The 20,598-nt window shown below is 34.2% G+C and overlaps 3 protein-coding genes across 6 annotated transcripts in view; 2 read left to right on the top strand and 1 right to left on the bottom strand.

Moving 5' to 3' along the window:
• Positions 1 to 1,272: 1,272 nt before the first annotated feature.
• LOC129803299 (alpha-ketoglutarate-dependent dioxygenase alkB homolog 6) lies at positions 1,273 to 7,067 on the top strand. Its single transcript, XM_055849750.1, has 2 exons — positions 1,273 to 1,332; positions 6,091 to 7,067. The coding sequence occupies exons 1-2, from the start codon at positions 1,303 to 1,305 to the stop codon at positions 6,721 to 6,723; spliced, it is 663 nt and encodes a 220-aa protein (XP_055705725.1). The 5' UTR covers positions 1,273 to 1,302; the 3' UTR covers positions 6,724 to 7,067.
• LOC129803298 (somatostatin receptor type 2-like) overlaps positions 1,273 to 20,598 on the top strand; it is a 59,559-nt gene continuing 40,233 nt past the window's right edge. For 2 of the 4 annotated variants that reach the window (XR_008751852.1, XR_008751851.1), the window contains exon 1: positions 11,793 to 12,070. The gene's annotated coding sequence lies outside the window, so the exon portion shown is untranslated. Of the gene's footprint in view, positions 1,333 to 11,791; positions 12,071 to 20,598 lie in introns of those variants that run through there. The other 2 variants (XM_055849749.1, XM_055849748.1) reach the window with 2 other exon arrangements.
• On the bottom strand, positions 6,985 to 7,887 carry LOC129803300 (THO complex subunit 7 homolog). Its single transcript, XM_055849751.1, has 2 exons — positions 7,759 to 7,887; positions 6,985 to 7,693 (listed from the first exon to the last, which is right to left on the bottom strand). The coding sequence occupies exons 1-2, from the start codon at positions 7,766 to 7,768 to the stop codon at positions 7,047 to 7,049; spliced, it is 657 nt and encodes a 218-aa protein (XP_055705726.1). The 5' UTR covers positions 7,769 to 7,887; the 3' UTR covers positions 6,985 to 7,046.

Below are 20,598 nucleotides of genomic sequence, written 5' to 3'. Positions count from 1 at the left end.
CAGAATCCTATCACAGAGAAATTATTGTTTACCACAGGTAATTCTCCACAGGTACCGTTCCTAAAGAATTTTAACAAAAGGTTCAGATTCAGAGTATAATGACTTAATTAAAACTTTTTTCTCTGAATTTATTAGTCAAAGTATTTAAGTAACGGTATCTTTTAGGATGCCGCGATCTTTAGAGATTTTAACTCTTTTTTTCAAGAAGAATATTACTACACAAGAGACATTTCCCTACATACAATCCTTTTTTATGAATTTTAAGGATGGTAAAAGGTTTATAAGGAAGATCTGGAAAATTGCAGGGAAAATGAAGAGATAAAGACATAGTTTGTACCACGAAAATTTTCCTTGAGTCCTTCTTTACAAATTGTTCTTAGAAACGATCAATGATTAACCGTTATTGTATAAAATGAGTTTTGCAAAAAAAAATCATTACAATTCTTATACATGTTTTATGCTCTAGTGCTTTTCCTACATAGTTTTGGGGTTGGTCCCGGAACAAAAGTTGTTACCTTTGCCAATATCTATTCGGTGGTATGGGTCTCATTTGTGGCGAGGTTGGACCGTTTTGCCCATTGTCCTTTGTATAAAATGAAATATACTCAAATTTGTAGACATTCCACCGTATCAAAACGATTCCAAAAGAAAACTCTAACAAAATTGTAACTGAATTTTCTAACGAAACTGTAAAGAAAACTTTTTGGAACAAACAAATATCTTCTCGAGGTACAAATTGATCCCAAAAAACTTTGTTCCAAAGATTTGTTCCAATATTTTGGTCAATGTCAAAAAGTTTTTACCGTTTATCTACTATCATACGTAGCTAATTCTGCCCCGGTCTCCCCTATAATCATTCGAGGTACTTTAATTACATAATGGGTTGCCCTTTCGTTAAAAATGAAACTTTTAACGATAAATTTATAAAAATTATAACATTTTGCATAATTTAGTCAAAAAATGTCGATCCTCTGGATAGAATTTGATATTTCTGTTTATAAAACAACATTTTTTAATAAAAGAACTTAACAAAATGGATGTAGAAATTATTTTTCACTTCTTTTTCAAGATTGGAAATTTTTCTGTTACAAAAATTCAAATTTTAAAAAGAATGTTTCAGTTGCATGCAGCATAAACTTCGTGTTTCATGTTTCACCATTGCTGGTTTCTCTGGGTTTTTGCAGCAGCACCAATGAAACATTTATTAGTAAACAAAACAAGCGCACAGAAAAAATGTTTTTCAGTGAATTTTGTTGATTTTTCGCAGTTCCCACCCAGAATTCCATTGAAAAGCCTGTGAAAATGGACTACAGCGAATTTATTGTGACGCAGGTGAGCAAATTACATAATTATCTATGCTTTTTACGCTGGGGAATTTGCTGAAGAAATTGTGTCACAAAGTGAGGTTATGCCTGAGATTAAAATTGAAATTCCCGGTGTTTTTTCTGTTCTCATCCTCAATCTTGATCTCCTGGAAAGATATTCCTAAGTGCTTGGGTGATTTCTGGGTCACTGTCACTGAGAATGTCTTTTTTGGAGCTTCTCCGTGGAGGGGATTTTGTGACTTCTGTTCCCTTTTTCTTTCCGGACTTCTCTGTCCTCACAGGGATTTGGGATGATTTCTCTGGTGCCTTGTTAACCTCTGGTTTCTCTAAAGTCACCTTGACCTCTGCAAAGTGTTCTTCTAGGAAAACTTCTCCCTCAAGTCCAGGCATTTCGCAAATTGGGTCTTTTTCGTCAATTTCCGGGTCAATTTTCCTTCCGGAAGATTGTTCTGTGATATTCTGGGTTTGCATGTTAACTGGTGGGATAAGGATCTTCTCAAAGTCCATTGATTTTGCGACTGTAGCTATTTCCGGACGGGATATCAGTATCTGGGTGATTTTGAGAATCTTTCCGGAGTGGACTTTCTCAGATCGATTTAAATATCTGGCCAGGAGAGCCAGAAACTGGCCAGTTCTTGTAAACAGATCCTCATTGAAGGCTTCTGGGTGATTGAGGAGTGACGATAGGAGTTCCAAAGCTTCTCGGATTTGATAATCACTCCCTGAATATTCAATCTCTTCGAGATACTCAATGATCCAGGCCAGAAAACTCCGGGAGAGCATTTCTCTGGCAATGTCTGGTCGTGAACTGAGACGTCTCATGGTAGCCAGAAGCTGTCCAGCTGTATGAGAGTCCACAAATTGTCTATTGAGAGAGATGAGTGCAAATTGTTCCCCGAAAGTCAGAGATTCCACAACAGATGCCTTTCCTAGGTACTCAATACCTTCCGGATAAATGGTCAGGGCATTTAAAAACCTGGCCGTTGAATTCTGAAGATGATGAGTCTCTTTCTTTCGCTCTGATGTCCACAATAAAGTCTCCAGAATCCTCCCTGTAAACTTCCTGACGCCCAGGAAGTCACTTTTGACCACTTCTCGAGCTGTTTTTGCTCCCAATACCTCATTCTCCGTCAAGCGCCATCGAATGGCCTGAAGGAGCTTCCCTCGATATGGAGAATTCTCATCCCTAAGATACTTTTCCATTAGGGTGTAGTTGAGAGCTGCTGGATCTCTTGAAGGGCGCCTTGGGGGCTTTCCAGGAACTTCCTGGACTTTCTGAAACGATACCCGGCGCTGTGTCGGTTCCTCGGCTTTTCTCTCAGTCTCCTTCTGAGTCTCCTCAGCTCCGGAACAGTGGCACTCCACGATGAGATGCAGAATCTCATTGCACTTGTGAAAGTAGCAGGAATGTGTGAACTTCCGAGTCTTTTTACCCTTCTTCTCGGCAGTTTTCATTCTCTGGTGCCACCTTCAACACTGAAGGTACCTTTTCTTCAGGGAAACCCATTACATTTCCACCTCCTTTATCGATCAAACACGGGCCAGACAAATGGTCATGAGTTTCGTGAAGGTGCAACAGGTGCGTAAAAAAAAGAAGATAAAATATTTCTGGGTCAACTTTCTTCGCGTCTACCAATTTTCCGCCTGTTTTTCTTTTCTTCTTTTCACACCAAGGCTACTTACCAATTTTTCACAATGGTTTCTTCATTAAAAGCACAATAATTGCGAATATTTTTTGCCCCAAATCATCCTTCCAGAGTTGATCAGAATCTGAGAATTTAGAATCAGGCTGAAGGAACGTCAGTGATAAAGTTTTCCTCTATCTGATTATTACAAAAGCGACTCTTTCTATCGTCTTCATAATTGAGGACGGAAGAGAATTATTATTTTAGGGGATTATTTCGTGAAAGAAAGAGTTTGGAAAAAGGCTAATGGGCTTCTTAAATCCCCCTGAAACACTTAAAGTATCGCAATAAAACTTTCTTACTTCAAAGATTACTTTCGACTCCTTCTACTTAAAACGAATTGGGAACAATGATAAATTTTAACTTGCGATTTTTAGTAGAGGTCGTTACCCCTATTGAAAAAAGAGGTACCCAAGTAGCACTCCATGACTAGAAGCACGTCATTGGGTCATGAAAGCGTTATTTGAAGGTCTTTACGTCTACTTCAACAGAATGACTAAAATTTCGCCTGGTTAAGACCAATTAAAATGGATGTAAGTTTCAGGACGAAATCCTGACGTCACGATGACCACTAATTATGACGTGCCTTATAATTACTAAAATGGAAAAAAATGGTTTTCTTTGTTTCTGTGAATTCAAGAAAAATCAACGATCTTTTTTATTACAAAAATATAAGGTAAATGTACCAGCGATCGTCACAGAACCAATTTTCTCGTTGAGTTTCAAACAAAATTTGTGTTATTTACCTAATTTATTGAATCATTCTATCAGTCTTAGTAAAAAATCCACCATACATCACTTTCTTAATATTTCACTCGAGGATTTGTCTGCAAGAATACAGTACTCCACAATACTTATAAACAGTTAAAAAATCAAAAATTTTCGATATCCCACGGACTTTGTTTGATATGATTTTTGGCAAAATTCACAAATGCGGTACGAAACACTCTCTTTATCTTCTGTTTTTCTCTGTGATACTCGGCAAATTTTGTTTAATTGAACTCGTCAGAAATTCTGTGAGAACTCCGCGAAAATTCCATGGAAAGCCCTCACGGTGAGATTTCAGTATTTTAATAATGGTTTGCACAAAGTTATAAAAGAAAAAAATCTTTTGGTAATTTGGTCTAATTTAAGGTTTCTCCCTAATGCTAGATGCTACTTAACTTTCAGTCATATGACTTACAAGAGTCGTACTAAATGTCATAAGTTATGTAGCGACATCTACACTACACACAAGGAGTATTTTTTTAAAATTTTTTTTGTAAGATAATTTCTCCTATCATTGTAATGTGTAGAAGACATAAGAAAAAAATGTGATAGAAAGAAAATGGGGTACCTCTGAATTGGGGCAACTTTAAAATAGAGCTTTTTCTCTTATTTTAAATTGAAACTAAGCCCTGCAGCGATATAATTTAACCCCATAATAAATTTGTGAAGATAAAATACATTATGAAAAGGCTCAATTTCATTTATAAATATGTGGAAAAAGCCCAATTTCAAATCTGCTCGATTTAAAAAATGCCTCACTTTTCCCAAATGTCAAGAAGAAAATAAAGTTTTTCGTAAGTAGGGTAGAGTCAGCCCTTTTGGCCATGTCAACTCTTGTGGCCACCTAAAGTCAAATCACATTGTAAGGCATTTATGAGTTTATTTAGAACAGGAAAATGGGTCTTATTTCGTGACCTCTAATCTAACGAATCAGAAAACCATATTTGATTTTGTATCGACTTGATTAATTCTATGTTATTGAAAGAAATTCTCGACAAGGTAAACAATCACTAAAAAAAACATGTGGTTCTTAAGAAACTTGTTAATGTTAAGAGAAATTGTTTTTCATTATTTCATATTTTTGATGAAAATATTTGATGTTATTCAATGAAAGTCCATTTCTTAATTAACTAAATTTTATTGTGATATCATCCTTAATAAGATTTTCTAACAAATTAAATGAAAATCGGATATGGCTAAAGAGCTTACTTTTTCGGCTGTGTAAGTACTTTTGGCCATTCATTTTCCCATACATTTTACACGTGGCGCACCTCGCGGATTTCAGTAAAAACAATCGTGACTTTTGACTGATTTTTACATCAAATAGAAAATGTGCAAAAAGTCGTTTAAAATACTCTAATAATCACATAAAATTGGTGTTAAATATGAATAGGACTTGTGCTATGTATTTGTGAAAGTTTTAGAAAGCTATTTTTTCTGTTATTTTATTAAAATTCTATTGAAAACAAGTGGCCAAAAGTGCTTACACACAATGGCCAAAAATGCTTACAAAGTGGCCAAAAGTACTGAAACATGCGTAGTTGCATTAAATGAATTTTTCACTAAAATATCCAAAAAAAAAATGTTGGGAGTTCTCTTGGAGTATTAGGAAGAAACGGCTTTAAGGTATCTTTGTACAAAATTTTATTTTATTTAAACAAAGATTATAAAAATTACAAGCACATGAAACCTTAAAGTGGCCAAAAGTACTTACTCCACCCTAAACTTACTAAAAACTTACTTAATATTCATTTAAGTGACGAAAATACGTACAGTAAGCTTTTTTCTGGTTAACTCCATTATTAGATACTTTCATTAACAACGTGGCGAATATCAGCGTTTTCCTCTAATTCTTTAACAAAATTAAATAGAAACAAATCATTACAATGAATAATATAAAATATAAAATGAGTGAAAATAAAGTAATTTCTTCAAGAAAAGATATACCTTAAATTCAATTTATTTAAAAATAACCACATCAATAAATCCAATAAATAGGTTTTTTTTACCCCTCTTCTATGACAAAATAAATTACTTACAGTATTGAGTCATTCTGACGTAAAAATTACTAAAATTACTAAGGATTACGTTTTCCTTACATTATGTTTTAAATTTGGTAAGGAAATGTTACTTGGGTCTTTTTTTAAATATTTAGCAAAATCCGAGAATCTCAATAATTCCGATAATTTCAAAAAGAGGCTTTTCTGAGCTTAAGAAGCTCCCAGGAAGTTCTTAAAAAGAAACCAGAGAAATTAGTGTCAGTAATGTAATGACATTTCCTCTGTCTTTGGATTTTTTTTTAAATGGAAAAGTGTCCAGAAACTGTGATTTACATTCCCAACTTCATCACATCGGACGAAGAAAAATTCATCCTGGCTTCAGTGGCTGCAGCCCCCAAGCCGAAGTGGACACAGTTGCTCAACAGGCGATTGATCAACTACGGTGGAGTACCTCATAAGAATGGCATGATAGCCGAGGAAATGCCACGATGGTTGCAGACTTTCGTGGAGAAGATTAATAATTTGGGTGTTTTGGGGGACAAGAAGGCTAATCATGTTCTTGTGAATGAGTATCTTCCTGGTCAGGGAATTATGCCCCATACAGATGGACCACTCTTTCATCCAGTTATCTCGACAATTTCCTGTGGTTCTCACACGATTCTTCGGCTGCAGAAGACAACAGTTGAAGTGCCGGAAGAGTCTGAGATGCAGGACATCCTCGTGGAACCACGGAGTTTGCTTCTGATCAAGGATGATGCCTACCATGATCATATGCATTCAATTGAGGAACGCCTGGAAGATGTGATTGATGATCGGGTGATGAATCTCAGTCTCTGCGAAAATACCCATGAGCCAGGGACTGTTCTCACGAGGAATCGCCGGATTTCTCTGACAATTCGACATGTGCCCAAAACAAGTAAAATGAAAATTAAGCTGGGATTCTAAATGATTTTTCAAAGTTTTATTCTTAAGAATTTAACAAGTTTTTATGTGATCTTTTTTGCATTTTGGCTTACGACATTTGTTGATGAAACCATCGAGGACTAATGCCTTGAAAAAAAAACAATAATTTCTAATTAGGGAAAAGATTTTATTGAGCTTAGAAGGAAGAAAGGCTTCATATAAAAGCAATTCAGTGCCAAATAGGTCTTCAGAATTTTAGTCAATTTCCCTGTTAAATTTGGGATTAGAAAAAAGAAAGAAAAATTGAAAATTTCGTAGAAAAGGAAAAGTTTTATTGTTTATGAAAAATTGCGTCACAATAAAAGTTAAATTGAGCTTCCAGAAAAGACTGGTGAGTATGGTTTGTACATAGGGCTGTTTGGGCTGTATTTTGGTGACATGTCAATGTCATTATCTTCATCGTCGGACGCGTCTTCATCTTCCAGAAGTGTTCCCTGAAGCTCCTTGATAGATCGCATGAGGACAAGGAATTCCTTTCGGCGATTGGCCAGTTTTCGCTGGAGATGTCCTCGGGTTTCCTGAAGTTGATTCAACTCTTCCTTGACAACATCCAATTGCTGCAGTGTCTTTCGTCTGTCCGGCTGCTGATTGATCACTTTTGACAGCACATCGTACTCCATTCGGTTCTTCCGGATCTTCTTGGCCAGCACGAGGTTCTCCTTGCTGTGCTCAATCTGTACCTTGGCCAATTCAATGCCCTTCTCAATGGTCTGTGAGATGGATTCGTAGTTCTTCAGCTCCTGCTGCATCATCCTCATGGCAAAGTCAGATTTGGTCACGGCGAATTCACATTGTGCCAGCTGAGCCTGCATCCTGTCGTAAGTGGCAGCTGTGTTCTCGGGAGTGTCTGTTGTGTTGCACCATTTGATAAAAGTCTTAAGAAGAACGTTGAGTCGACGATCATCTCCGGTTCCGTCTCCGTCAATCAAGAGACGCCTCTTGATGACTTCCTCTGCCAAGAAAAATTATATTCAAATGATCTAACAATTGGAATTTCTCTGGAGAATAATTCCTTACCGTCTGACATGGTCTTTGGGATAATTAGCGTCCTTTAATCCGTAGAAATCAATTAAATTCCTCTAACTCTCCCTTTGTTTACTGTGCCAACTTTCACTTTGTTAGGTTATGTTGCTTACCCGGCTGGAAATGCATACAGCTTGTTCTAATCAATACAGGGTGTTCTCGAATTTTAATATTTTTTGAGTGAGTAGGGGAAAGTCCCCATGCTTGATACTGTGTAAAATGATGTCCAAGGCTTGTGATTTTTTTCTGATTAACACACAAAGCGAAGTGATTCTTCCACTATGACAAAAAAAATGTATCACTTATTAGGTTCATAATACCACCTTAAATAGTTCCTGGAAATCCTTAGATTTTTCTCAAGAAGAAAATGGAAATTCAGTGGCGATTTTTATACAAGTTGGGTCCGGGGCCTTCCTGTATAATAATTGATTCGACAATTCAGAGGCCTATTTTCACTATAAAAATTTCACCGGATACAAAAAAATGCACATCAATATTTGTAGTCTGAAAGAAATAATTTGCAAAAGGGTGTAAAAGGGTGCAAAAATCGATTAATTTTGGAGATGAATTTCGAATTACAGTGCTGTCTCTCTATATGCACAGTTCGGGTACTTTTTTTGACAGTTCTCTCTCTGAATATGCACAACTTTTTTTTGAAATTCCCAACGTTTTTTTCTTTCTTTTAATAAATTATCATTTTTTTTTATCGTTCTAGAATTTCCCGTGTTATTTTAAATATAATATGAGACAGAAAAAATAAAATTAAGAAAATTAAAAACAAGAAAAATTAGTTACCAAGAAAATAATTTTCTTTATTACTTTGTCAAAATGTAAACAAATTGATTTTGAATGCAACCGACACAAAAGCTGTGCATATAGAGAGTGTGCATATAGAGAGACAGCACTGTAAACGAAACATTTGCAATTGGTTGCAAAAATTTGCAATTTAGCAAATATTTGCCAATTATTGCCTTCCTTTGTAAATTTTTGCAAATTTTTGCCTCCGAATGAGCACTATAGTAGCGCCATCTGTGGTGAAACATTACAAGTAGAATTTGGCATTCTTGTCTGCCGCATTAACACAAAATCGACGTACACATACTTTCAATGAAAATGTTAGTTGCACTTTTCAATTTTTACTTCACTACCACCGTAGACACTTTTTTTCAAAAACTAAATACTTTATCTATTATTTACTTAATTTCCTAGCAAATTTTGCCCATTTTTGCGCATTTAAACACTCACATTTGCAAGAATTTTTGTCGTCGGACTATTACTGAATGAACCATCAAACATGTCAAAAATTTTTGCATTGGGATGCAACCTCGCGAACAAACATCTTCCAAACATCTCACTATTTAGGTTTTTTCGTCACAAAATATTTGTCAAACAACACTCTAAAGACCTGAGCAAACTTCTGAACCACAAAATTTCATTTTCCCAAAAAAATGTTTGTCAATTTTCCTGCAAAAAGACTGCTCAATTTTCATCTTATTTCTGTCGGCACCGTGTTTTTGTGTATCACAACACAAATCTCTACCGTAGGAGCTTTTCCTCTCATTTTCCACTATTATAGTTATTGAGAAAACACGCGAAAATTATCACCACTTTGCGAATTAACTGCACTGTGAATTATTATTTTGTCTGCCATTTGACAATTCTGAGCGACACTGGAACTGGAAGCCACCGGAAATTGCTTATTTTGCTGCGTGCAAAGTGGCAAACTTTTGCATCCTTTTGCAAAACAAATTGAATTCGAATTGACCAAACCATCGATTGAAATTAATAGATTTTTGCAAAAAAGTCGATTGGAGCCAGGGTTACTACCCTTTTTGGTTAATTACATGGAGTGGGTGTTCTCCTTTTGCATCCTTTTGCAAAAATTTTTTTTCAGAGTACTGAACTCTAATCTATCTGCTTAAATCGTTTGTACGACTGGGTGGAACTGATGTGGTCATCCTATTTAAATGTTTCTCCAGTCACACTTAAACACTTAATATAACTCGGGAAAATTTGGAGAAATCAGGAATTTTCACGAAATTATTCACCAGATGTTTTATAGTGCCCTAATGTCACAAAAACACGGCATAGAAAAATGACATAAAAGTGATTTTAAAACTAATAACTAGTCGTACGGTTTATATGGAAAATTAAAGCGGAACGTCTGCGGATTTCACTGGAATTTTTCATGGAATATTCGAAAAGTTTTCCTATGGATTTTCCATGGATTTTACCGCAACACGCCCCCTTTTTTGTAGGAAAATTCCCGCTTATTTATTTCCTGGGGAAAATCCAAGGAATAATTCCACGGAAAATTCCACTACCTTTCCATACAGTTTTTTAAGAAAATTTCACACGTTTGTTTTTCGTTTTACCGCTAGAAAATTTTTATGGCGCTACAAAATAGATGAATTATTTTGCTCGCACATTTTTATGCAAAGATCTTAGTGATTTCTGTGTTACATATAATATTAGATGAGCACATATATTCTGTCAGTAGAAGAGGTTGAAAGTTTGGAGTGGTATACCTCTGCTCCTGATGAATATAATTGGATGAGTGAACTATTGTTGGAAAGCTTGGTTCATTAGCAAAAAATGACAGAAATCCTTCTATCTCATTTTGTGGGCAAACTAAATAAGATATCGACTTGGAATGTTTTAAGTACTCCCCCATAAGTTGATCCAAGAAATCCAAATATCACATCAATTTCATTCCCACGTCTATACTTCCCCTTTCCCCTCCAGAAACCACTCTTTTAGGATTTCTGTAATTTTTTCCTTGCGTTTAACACTTCAAACACTTCATTTCAACACTTCATTTTATGACGTTCTGCAGATGTAATTTTCTTGATTGTTAGTGTGTAAAAGCCTTAAAAGAACAAATTGAAAGCGTTTCTGCAAATTATTGAGAAGAATTATGGGGGAAAGTGGCATGCCTTTGAATGCGGCAGCCTTTGAATGCTTCAATTTTTCTCTTATTTCCCAAAGCTAAAGATTCATTTTGTTAAGCGAAGTTAATAAAAAACAGGTAATAGTATTAATTATTGTTCATAAAGTAGAATTTTTGCTTTGAAAAATAAGAGAAAAATTGAAACATTCAAAGGCTGCCGCATTCAAAGGCAGGCCACTTTCCAGTTCTCCATGATTCTGATAAAGATGAAAACATCGAATGGTTTAAAAATCTTTCGATACAGTGACAAAGGAGATGAAATTTCTGATTCAGACACCAGAAAAGAACTGACTAAAGCTCCGAACAAGGCTCCGAATGTTTAAATATAAGTAAAAATACCAAAATATTATGTAAAATTCGATAAATAGCAGCGGCTGCCACTTGGTCCTTCCGTGACACTTTTAGTTAGGGTTCTACGAAGTGTTAACAAAATTGTATTTTTTCTAATATTATAAACTAGTACAAAATTTAACAGTCGCTATTTTTCATTCTAATAGGAAATTAGCATGTTTTGGACTGGTATCTGGCTAATATTAATGCCAAAATACCTAAACGCAAAATTTCTCTTAAGTTGCATTTTTCAACTTGCACTCTTCTCTCTGATAGTCGGTTCTTTGATAGCCGGATGACAGCTGTCAAATACTCGAAAATCAAACAAATTAACATTTTTTTGTGTTTTCTTGCTGGGTGAAATATATATTAAGGAAGAATTTAAAGTAAAACAGTCATCTTCATCTTTATTCTTGATGCTAGTAATTTTATACATTGTTCTTTTCAGCTTTTTCTTAAATTTAAAAACCTCATACCCCATAATGTATTTCATACTGTCCCATTCTCCCCTATTAAATTTCTCTACGTCGTTTGTACTTCTGATTCAGTATCTGTTAGTGGTTTAGTTTTGTCCACTGGGTTATTTTGCTCGCGGCGAAGGCCATCATTTTTATTTGGCGCCAAATTTTCGCTTCCCGCTCTCTATCCATTTGGCTCCGCGTGGCGAAAAATGAAAAATTGCGAGTGGCGAAAATTTTCCATGAGAAAATGCGAAGAAGCGAAGAAAAGTCAGAGTGATAGTGTTTGGCATCAGTTAAATGTCAATTTTCATCCCAAAAGGATGTCCCGGTCTCATTCATTCGTGTATCACATTCTTTGAAGCACCATCAATTTTCCACCCCATTTAGTCGATTTTTCTTTTGTTAACCACTTCCAAATTTACCCAAGGAGCACCAGGGGCACCTTTTTCCTCCATCAGTGTCAATCTTGGAGATTTCTATGAAGTGATTGGTCAGGCATTCGACTTTGGGGGATCAGCAGGAGTCTGGAAATCGCGTACGAATAACATCTTTTTGTGGATTTATGGTGAGATTTTTTACAATATTTCCTTGGGTATTTCAACCCTTTGCTAAATATCCTATAGATATGTAGTCGTCTCATATGCTATTCCATATCCCACCTTTTTTGTGCATTTTACCAGCTTTTCGCACTTCTTTGTCTCTCCTTTCTGTGCACATTTTTCCACTCAGCTGTGGCCTCTTTTGTTTGTTTTGTCGCGGCGGAAACTAACATGACAATTCTGGGTGTGGGTGGAAAATTATTAAAGGCACCCCCTGAAGGCAATGACAATATTTTATCGTGTGAAATTCAATCCACTTTCATCTTGCTTTCCTTTCAAAGCTCAAAATCACGCCACTTTGGAGTCTAAATTTCACTGAAATGTTTCCAGACGCTGGTAATTGCATGAGAAGTTTCATGCAACTAATTAGGGTTTCTTAGGAACTAGCGCCCCAAGTGGTCGTTAGACCAATGTTGCATGTTTAGCAAAGTTAATTTTTTTTTCTAAGGTGCTAAAAATAGTAATAAACATTTAAATATACTTAAAAATACATTCTTTTTTTTACATTTCTCTTTTTCCTATCTAAAACATGTGAGAAAGAGCGAAAAGAGAGTGATTTTCAATAAGTTAGGTAGAAACACCAGTATGAAGGGTATATTTTGGAAATTAGGCCTTAATTCCAAGACCAAGATTAAAATAAAGATCTAGAAAATTTCAAGATTTTGGTATTCAGAAATAGAGATGGTAAAATTTCAGAAATTTCACAGCAGCCGCCATCTACTTTAGGGGGAAATTCATGAAATTTCTTGAAATTTACCAACTCTATTCAGAAATAAAAAAAAATCAAAATCAAGATGTCAAATCTGTCAAATGTCTGGAAATTTTGAAATCCAAGACACAAACCATGTGGTTTTGAAAATTTTTAATTCTAGAACAAAAATTCAAAGATCTCAAGCTGTCAAATTTCTTTCTTATTTTAATAATTCCAAGACCGGAGGGGTCTCGGTACAGTAAACTCTCACTAATTCGGTTCTTTTAAAATGCGATTATGTTTTTTTTTTAGTTTAGACAGCAATTAAATTTTAAAAAAGTTAGTTAACATTTTTCAAGTTTGATTACGATTATCGAATGAGCAAATATGCTTAAATTTGCAATGGCGTTTTTTTTAGTCAGATGTTATTTGCATTATTGAGGGGATTGAGGAGTTTTGGTTTTGCTGAAATTCACTATAATAATGAGTATGGAAAAAGAAAGGAGATGGAACTCATAGGGGGAAGTGGGGCATATTTTAAATTGAGATTTTTCATCTATTTTTAAATAAGGTTAAGGAGGTTAAGCCTTATCGTGATATAATTTATCAGCACAAATAGATTGAGAAAATACACGATATGGCTCAGTTCCACTTAAACATAGGAGAAAAATCCTAATTTTAAAGGTGCCCCACTTTCCACTATGTGAATATGAGTGAGCGAAATGGCTATATGGGTCTAACTGAATCCGACAGCCAAGACGTAAAAAGTAAGAAGAAGAAGAAGACCCTCGCGCAGGTGCTTGGAATGTTCAAAATACTAATACCGTCTCACTAATTCGGCTCTTTTAAGATCCGGCTACTTTTTAATTCGGGCGGCAGTTAAATTTAACACTTTAAGGACGATTGGAACACCGGCCGGTGTCCCATAAAGAAAATAATTTTTCCTGACTATCCAAAGGTATTTTTTTTCTTATGGCTGTAAATAATTGTAAAGTAGAAGATTGAAGGAATCTAGAATATTTTTTGCAAGTCTCTAGTTAGTTGATATGTACTAAATATTTAAGCTCAAAAATAGCGAATTTTTAAATTCTCAAATTCATAATTGATTTTATTTATTTTTTATACTTCCAATTTTTTTAAGCAAAACCCTTTTGGCAATAAAAACTACAATACTCATACGTAATATTTTTCATTAAAGCAAAAAATATTATTCATTGGTATTGTCAGAAAAATTACTTAAATTTTTGGGCTATTTTTGTCCCTATCGTTCATAGAAGCACAAAATACACCGAATCAGACTCTGTTGGACTTTCCAAGGTTGTAAGACTTATCATTGATTATGTTTCTCAGTTTAATTTTTATTGTTGATTTTCAATCCGTAAAAAGTGTCTCGTCGGTAAAGGGTTAAACGAGTTTGTTGACATTTTTCAAGTTTGACTAGGATTATCAAATGAAGCAAATATGTCCAAATTTGCCATGCATTGCCTCAGTTGTGATGTGATTTTGCATTATTAAGGGATTTTCATGCAATTTACAATAAGTATGAGTATCTAAGCTCAATATAAGCACGCAGATGAACAAAAAATCGTTGCATTTCACCCGAATTTCTCTCTAGTTCGGGTAACATTTCGGTCCCAGATGCCCAAATTTGAGAGAGTCTCATGGAAATCGGTTTTGATAATGATTATTTCTAACTATAAGAGATGAGCCAAAAAGCAAATTACTATGAAAAATACTGTGTTTGATTTTGCAATTTAATCAAAATGGTACATATTTCTAGGTATACGTATCAAAGTATAACACTCAGGAGGGTACCTTTAAAAGAATCACATCTTGCAAGCATTTCAGGATTTATCGCAGACAAGGGGTAACTCATATTGAGAAACCCTCGTCAATTGCCCGAGAAATGCTCGCGAAACCCGAGAAACCCAAGAATTGCATCGCGAAATCCGAGAAACCCAATTTCTGCATCACGAAACCCGAGAAACCAGAAACCCTTGTCAGAAAATATGGGAATGAGTTACCCCTTGATCGCAAGTCACAAGTTTTTGTTTGAATTTCCTGTAATCACGTTATTAAACTCTCATATTATTTACTATGACCTATAAAATTAATTTTCGTAATTTAATGACAAATTTTTAACAAATTCAGCAAATTTTAATAAAAATATTTGTCAGAAGTAACGGTTAAGCCTGAAAAATCTTGAAATCTTTGAAATATTTGACAGATTGATCTTGATCTTGGTGTCAGAATTGAGGCCTTATAATATGTAATACTTTTAATACAAAATGATTTTTTTGGTTTACATCTTTTTGAGGAGTGTTGATTGAAATCTTGTAGATCGTTTATCGTCCTTGTTTTCTCTAAAATCATTCTTAATGCATTTTAAAATAAATAAAAATATAGACATACCTTTGGGTAATATTTCGACAAACTTGATTCTCACAGTTCCTTGCCCTTCCAGAATTCTTCCAAAGTCTTTTTTACACCATTTCGTTCGTCGAAGTGACAGTTTTTTTTTAAATTTTTGTTTTGCATTGTATAATTTCTAGGGTATGCAAAAATATGATGGAAATTTCAGGAATAAAAGAATTGGCCGAAATTTGGTACATTTGCCCTAATACCAGGTATTAAAATAAATTACTATACGTGAGATTCATTAAAGGCACGGGAAAAATATGAAATATTTGAAGTCAGAGTGTATGCGAAGTCTGAAAGATTTTCCTTATTTCGTATTTTCTTTTTTTTTTCTAATAAAAAGTAATTCACACATTTTATTTAAGTTTAATTTGTCCGCAAAATCGTCAGTTTTCTTTGCTCATGCACACAGATTGAGAATACTTATTTTATTTACAAATAAAATAACCAATTGTAATAAAATAACCAGCAGTTCTTGAAATATTTCAATGGTGATTGAAGCCTAAAGTGCCAGTTGTACCTTGAGCTTTTTGCATTTTCTTCTTTTTTGTAACATATACTTTATTTCACATACGATTTAGGGGGAATGTTTAGAAGTGATCATAAAAAAATAGAAGTCTGCCGTGAATGGTTGAATGTTTAGAGAACAAAATTTGCCCCAGATATTGCCTTATGCTTTCGTGAGAATGGTGAAGAAGAAATGATTTGCGGATGGTGGGACAAGAATGCAACTTATTTTGTGGCAACAAGGGGAAAATTGTATGTCCCACAAAAGATAAAATAAATTATTGAGGATGATACGTGGTGGAATCCTCTTTTCAATACTGGGATGTTTATACTCCTTCTTGACGGGAATTCGCCTTTGTGGATGAGAAATTCGCAAAGAATTATGTTTGAAAAATAATTTCACAAAGGAAAACCTCTTTAAGGAAAATCTATTAATATTTTATCTTTAAGATTTTCCTTCATTTCCCAGAAAGCCGATAAATAAAACCTACAAAGAGAAGCCTAAGAAATGAAATGTTTAAAGATTATTTGGCTTCTTATTTTAGGGGATCAATAGAAAATTCTACTGTGTTTCATGTTATAATAATTTTATTCACCCACGAAATTGGCAAATACTAATATAAAATTTTCCAATAAAAATTTATTCGTATTTGATTTCCCCGGAACATTTTGTTGGGTGCTTCCGCTCTTTTGCACTGGAACTCAACCAAATAACTTTTATGGGAAAAATTAGAGATAGAATCTGACTTTTATTGCATCAAATAGTGCAAATTCAACTCATTGAAATGTCCCTCGATGGGTAAGTCTCTGGGTAATGAAATATCATCGATTGAGATAAGAAAGAAAATGCCATTTAGATCATTTTACTTGTTAGAAGAAAATATCTTGCCAAGGGTGTGCATGGCTATTATTATCATATTTATTTGAAAGACACCACTTGAATGAAAATTTTACTTGAATCGAGAACATTATTTTCTCACGAAATCCTCGCCCAATATAAATATTATGCAGAACATCATCTGATTATTTGCATTTTATAACCCAATAGCGAGAATATTTCTGTAAAATAATCATTTGAAATATCATAGAGACGTGACATGGCTTTGTTTGCAATAATTTTCACATTAAAAGGCTTCTTCTCATTTCAAAATTATCATCTGTATCGTACTAAAGAGCCACATAATCAATTAAAACATATGTTTATGCAGGAAAACTATGTCACGTGGGAATATGGTTCGTAATTGACTACAACTATATTAATGTGTCACCTCACGTGTTTCAACATGGTGTTACTAAGAGAATTCCAAGTTGATTCATGAGGTGAATATTTAATAAGATTCTGGAGATGAGAGAACACAAAATTGCTGTGTATATATCATTGTCAATTAGGACACGGTAGTAGGTTAAGTCGTAGAGTTCTGATTCTACCTATGTAAGTGTTAAGAGTTCAAATCTTCTGCTTACTATTTTATTTCACTGTAATTCCCTAGACACACTTACGACTAAAGACGAAAGATGGCTTAACGTAATTCGTCTCTTGGCTTAAGCCTTAAAAACGGCTTAGTAAGTGGGAAACTAATAGGTATTTAGCCTAATCATTATTTTGATTATAGAGGTTTGTGCCTCTGTAATAGTAAAATAGAAAGTCTAGCAGGCTTTTTATTTTATTTCGAAACTTTTCGAACTTGGTTTCATTAGTAAAAGCCGTCTCTCGGCTTTGTCGTTAAGGTTGTCTAGGGCATAAAGGTGTTAGAATTCCTTTCAAGGAGTGTAAATGACACTCAAATGACAAATATTCGAGCATTACGCAGGTTTGCTTCCTCTTCGTCTTTTTGTGCATAAAAATAAATTTGACCAAATCAGTTGAGAGTTATAGGCCCTCCATATTGGTTGAACGTTGACTTTCAAAAAGGCTAAAATAAATTAAAAATCTTTAAGTAATAAACAAGAGTGAAACTTTTATAAAAATATGTTTCCAGATTACACTGCTAGCTAGTAAGATAAAAAAGTTTTGATTATAAATAGCTGATATAAAATACAAAGAGGAAAACTGAGACATCAAAAATATACTATCTTTATCAATTTTTAAAAAAGTGTTTATAGAATTTACACAATAAAACTGAGGTTATCAATTCTTTTAGTCAAAATATACATCTTAATGTTACCTACGATTAAGTAGTGGTTAAATCCCATTTATTTCAATAATTAATGGAAAAATCGCCTCGTCCCATACTATCCCTCTGTCCCATACCTCCCCGGTCTCCCCTATTTAGGTCATATGAATATAAGGACGAAATGTTCGCCTCTTCTCAAAACACATTAAAAAATAAAAGATATCGTTCGAACCGTTTTCAAAATAAACCGTAAAATTGGTTTAGTGGGGGGAGGAAAAATTCATCTGGTGATAATGTTTTTCTTGGAGGTCTGAAGACCGGAAATCACTATCTTTTACCATTTAACCCTTTAAGGACTAGTGATATATCGGTGTCCTGGAACAAAAATCACTATTTTATGATTATTTTGAAGACCAACTAACTTTCTATAGTGAAAAACAAAGGTTTTATTTTTGGGACACCGGTGTCCCACTCGCTCTCAATATCAACTCTTAAAGGACGAGTGGGATACGAGTGTCCCAAAAACAAAAACCTTTTTTTTTGACTATAGAAAGTTATTTAATCTTCTAAATAATCAGAAAGAGTTATTTTCGTTTTTGGGACACCGGTAACCCAATCACTTTTAGAGCAGAATCACATTGACAGTCAAATACTCACCGTCACCGTCAAAGCCTCACCGTATTTCGTTAATTTACGCATTTTCATTGCAATTCTTACGCAAATTCTCAATTACCGTGTTATCTTATCTCATAGTCGATGGCACTAGTTGAAAATAATATAAGAAAATTGAAGAAATAAAACAAAAATCCGATAAACGGTGAGCAAAAAAAAATAAGAGAAATTAATCGTACAGCTTTTTTTTGCTCACCGTTTATCGAATTTTCGTTTTATTTCTCTAATTTTCTTATATTATTTTCACCTTGTGCCACCGAGTATGAGATAAGGTAATACGGTAATTGAAAAGTTTTGTAAGAATTGCAATTAAAATGCGTAAATCAACTAAATACGGTGAGCATTTTACTATCAATGTGATTATGCCCTTAATTCTTTAAGACCGGTGATCAAAAAAAAATGTCCTACGCAATTTAAAGTTGTATTTCTCTAATCTAAAGAGTCAGAAAAAATATTTATTCTGACCCCCAATTTTTGACCATCTCGTCCTTAAAGGGTTGAAGGATTAAGCTACAGGCCGGTTATCAGTTGAAAAACGGATGTTTATAATGTTCTTTCTTTAAGTTCGAGCAGTAATAATAAGTAAAGATTCAGGAATAAATAGTCGAATCCCATGAAGAAAAGTCTTGTCAAAATAATAAGACAAGTTTGTCAAAAGGATGTTTTTCCATTTAAAATGTGAGAAACAGTTCTGTAAGATTTTAAATAATATCTTTTTGACAAAATACGAACAAACTCCATTTCTCGAATTTAAAAAAAAAACTTTTTTCAGAGTAGTAATAATTATTTTATTTAAGTCTGTTCTAAATTGTCTGCGGAGCTTTGAAGCAGTATTTATAAGGGAGACTTTTGATTCGAAACTACCCATTTTGAAATAAAAGCATCCCACTGAGCTTTCTCTCAATGTGAATTGCATTTGCCTAATTTCTGGTGTAAAAATAACTCTCTTTGCAAGTTCAATCAATAGAATTGGAATATTTCGAATATATACATTTCTAAAGAATCCCCTAGGCCCTATAACCTGAAGAAGAACGAATTTAATAAAGTGTATGAATTCCCCATCTCCTTCTTTCCCACTTATTTTTATTACTCATTTTTATTTACCTGATATCCATTAACCTTCCATTAAAAATTTTTCTATGCCACTTACCAAAAAACCGAGTTCGAAAATTTTCGATATAAAATAGAAAGTCTGCTAGTCTATCTATTTTAACCGAGCTACAAATGCGAGTGTCATGACAGCTAACTGAGAGATTTTATTCAGACACAAACCTCTAGAGGGTTTTCCAAGCCTAATTGGTGTATGGCCCTCCTTTTGAAGCAGGATAAAGTTTCGTTTAAACGGAGGAGCTTTAATTGGGAGTTTCTTTTTTCAAATAAACATTTCTCTCTGAGCTTCACTACGTCACTAGTGGAATTCTGTAGTTTTAGTGGAATTGTCACATGTGAGTTTGAAATTTGACAATGCCAATCGAGCTTTATTTCCCATATCACTTGAGTTCGAAAATTCGATAAATTTACTTTTTAATGATATCTCTTTACTAAGTAGGGGAGACTGGGGCAAAAAGTCACAAATCGAAAAATTCAAAATTCAATATCTTCCAAGGTAAAAAAGATAGCGGCTCAAAATTCTGTCTACAGATAGCCTTCATAGACATTCTTCAATGTCGTAAGTTTCTTAGAATTCGAACAAGGAATTAAGAAAATAAAAAATATCGAAATTTTTAGTCCTATTTTTGAAATATTTTGCTTGCAGTAGATATCAATTATTACCTACTTATTTTCCAAAATTAATGCACTGGTGAATATTTCCTAAAAAATTTGGATTCTTTGAATATGAATCCGCTATCTATTTTAGAATTTCACAAAGCTTCTTTTCTCCAGAAATCCTTTTATTAAAAATGGCCACATGGGGTAAAAAGTAACAAAAGGTATATACCAAAAAGTAACAAAAAAGCGAAGGAATTTCTGATGTTTCACGGCGAAAAGAAACGTCATTACCATGTGTCGCCGCTTGTTGTTTGCATTGGTAAAACGATTTGCAGTCTTTTGTGTGTTTTTTTCTAAAATAGCATTAAAAATGGTTTTCTCG

This window comes from Phlebotomus papatasi, chromosome 2, assembly GCF_024763615.1.
Source record: "Phlebotomus papatasi isolate M1 chromosome 2, Ppap_2.1, whole genome shotgun sequence".
Lineage (NCBI taxonomy): Eukaryota > Metazoa > Arthropoda > Insecta > Diptera > Psychodidae > Phlebotomus > Phlebotomus papatasi.
This window is presented reverse-complemented; position numbering and strand designations above follow the sequence as displayed.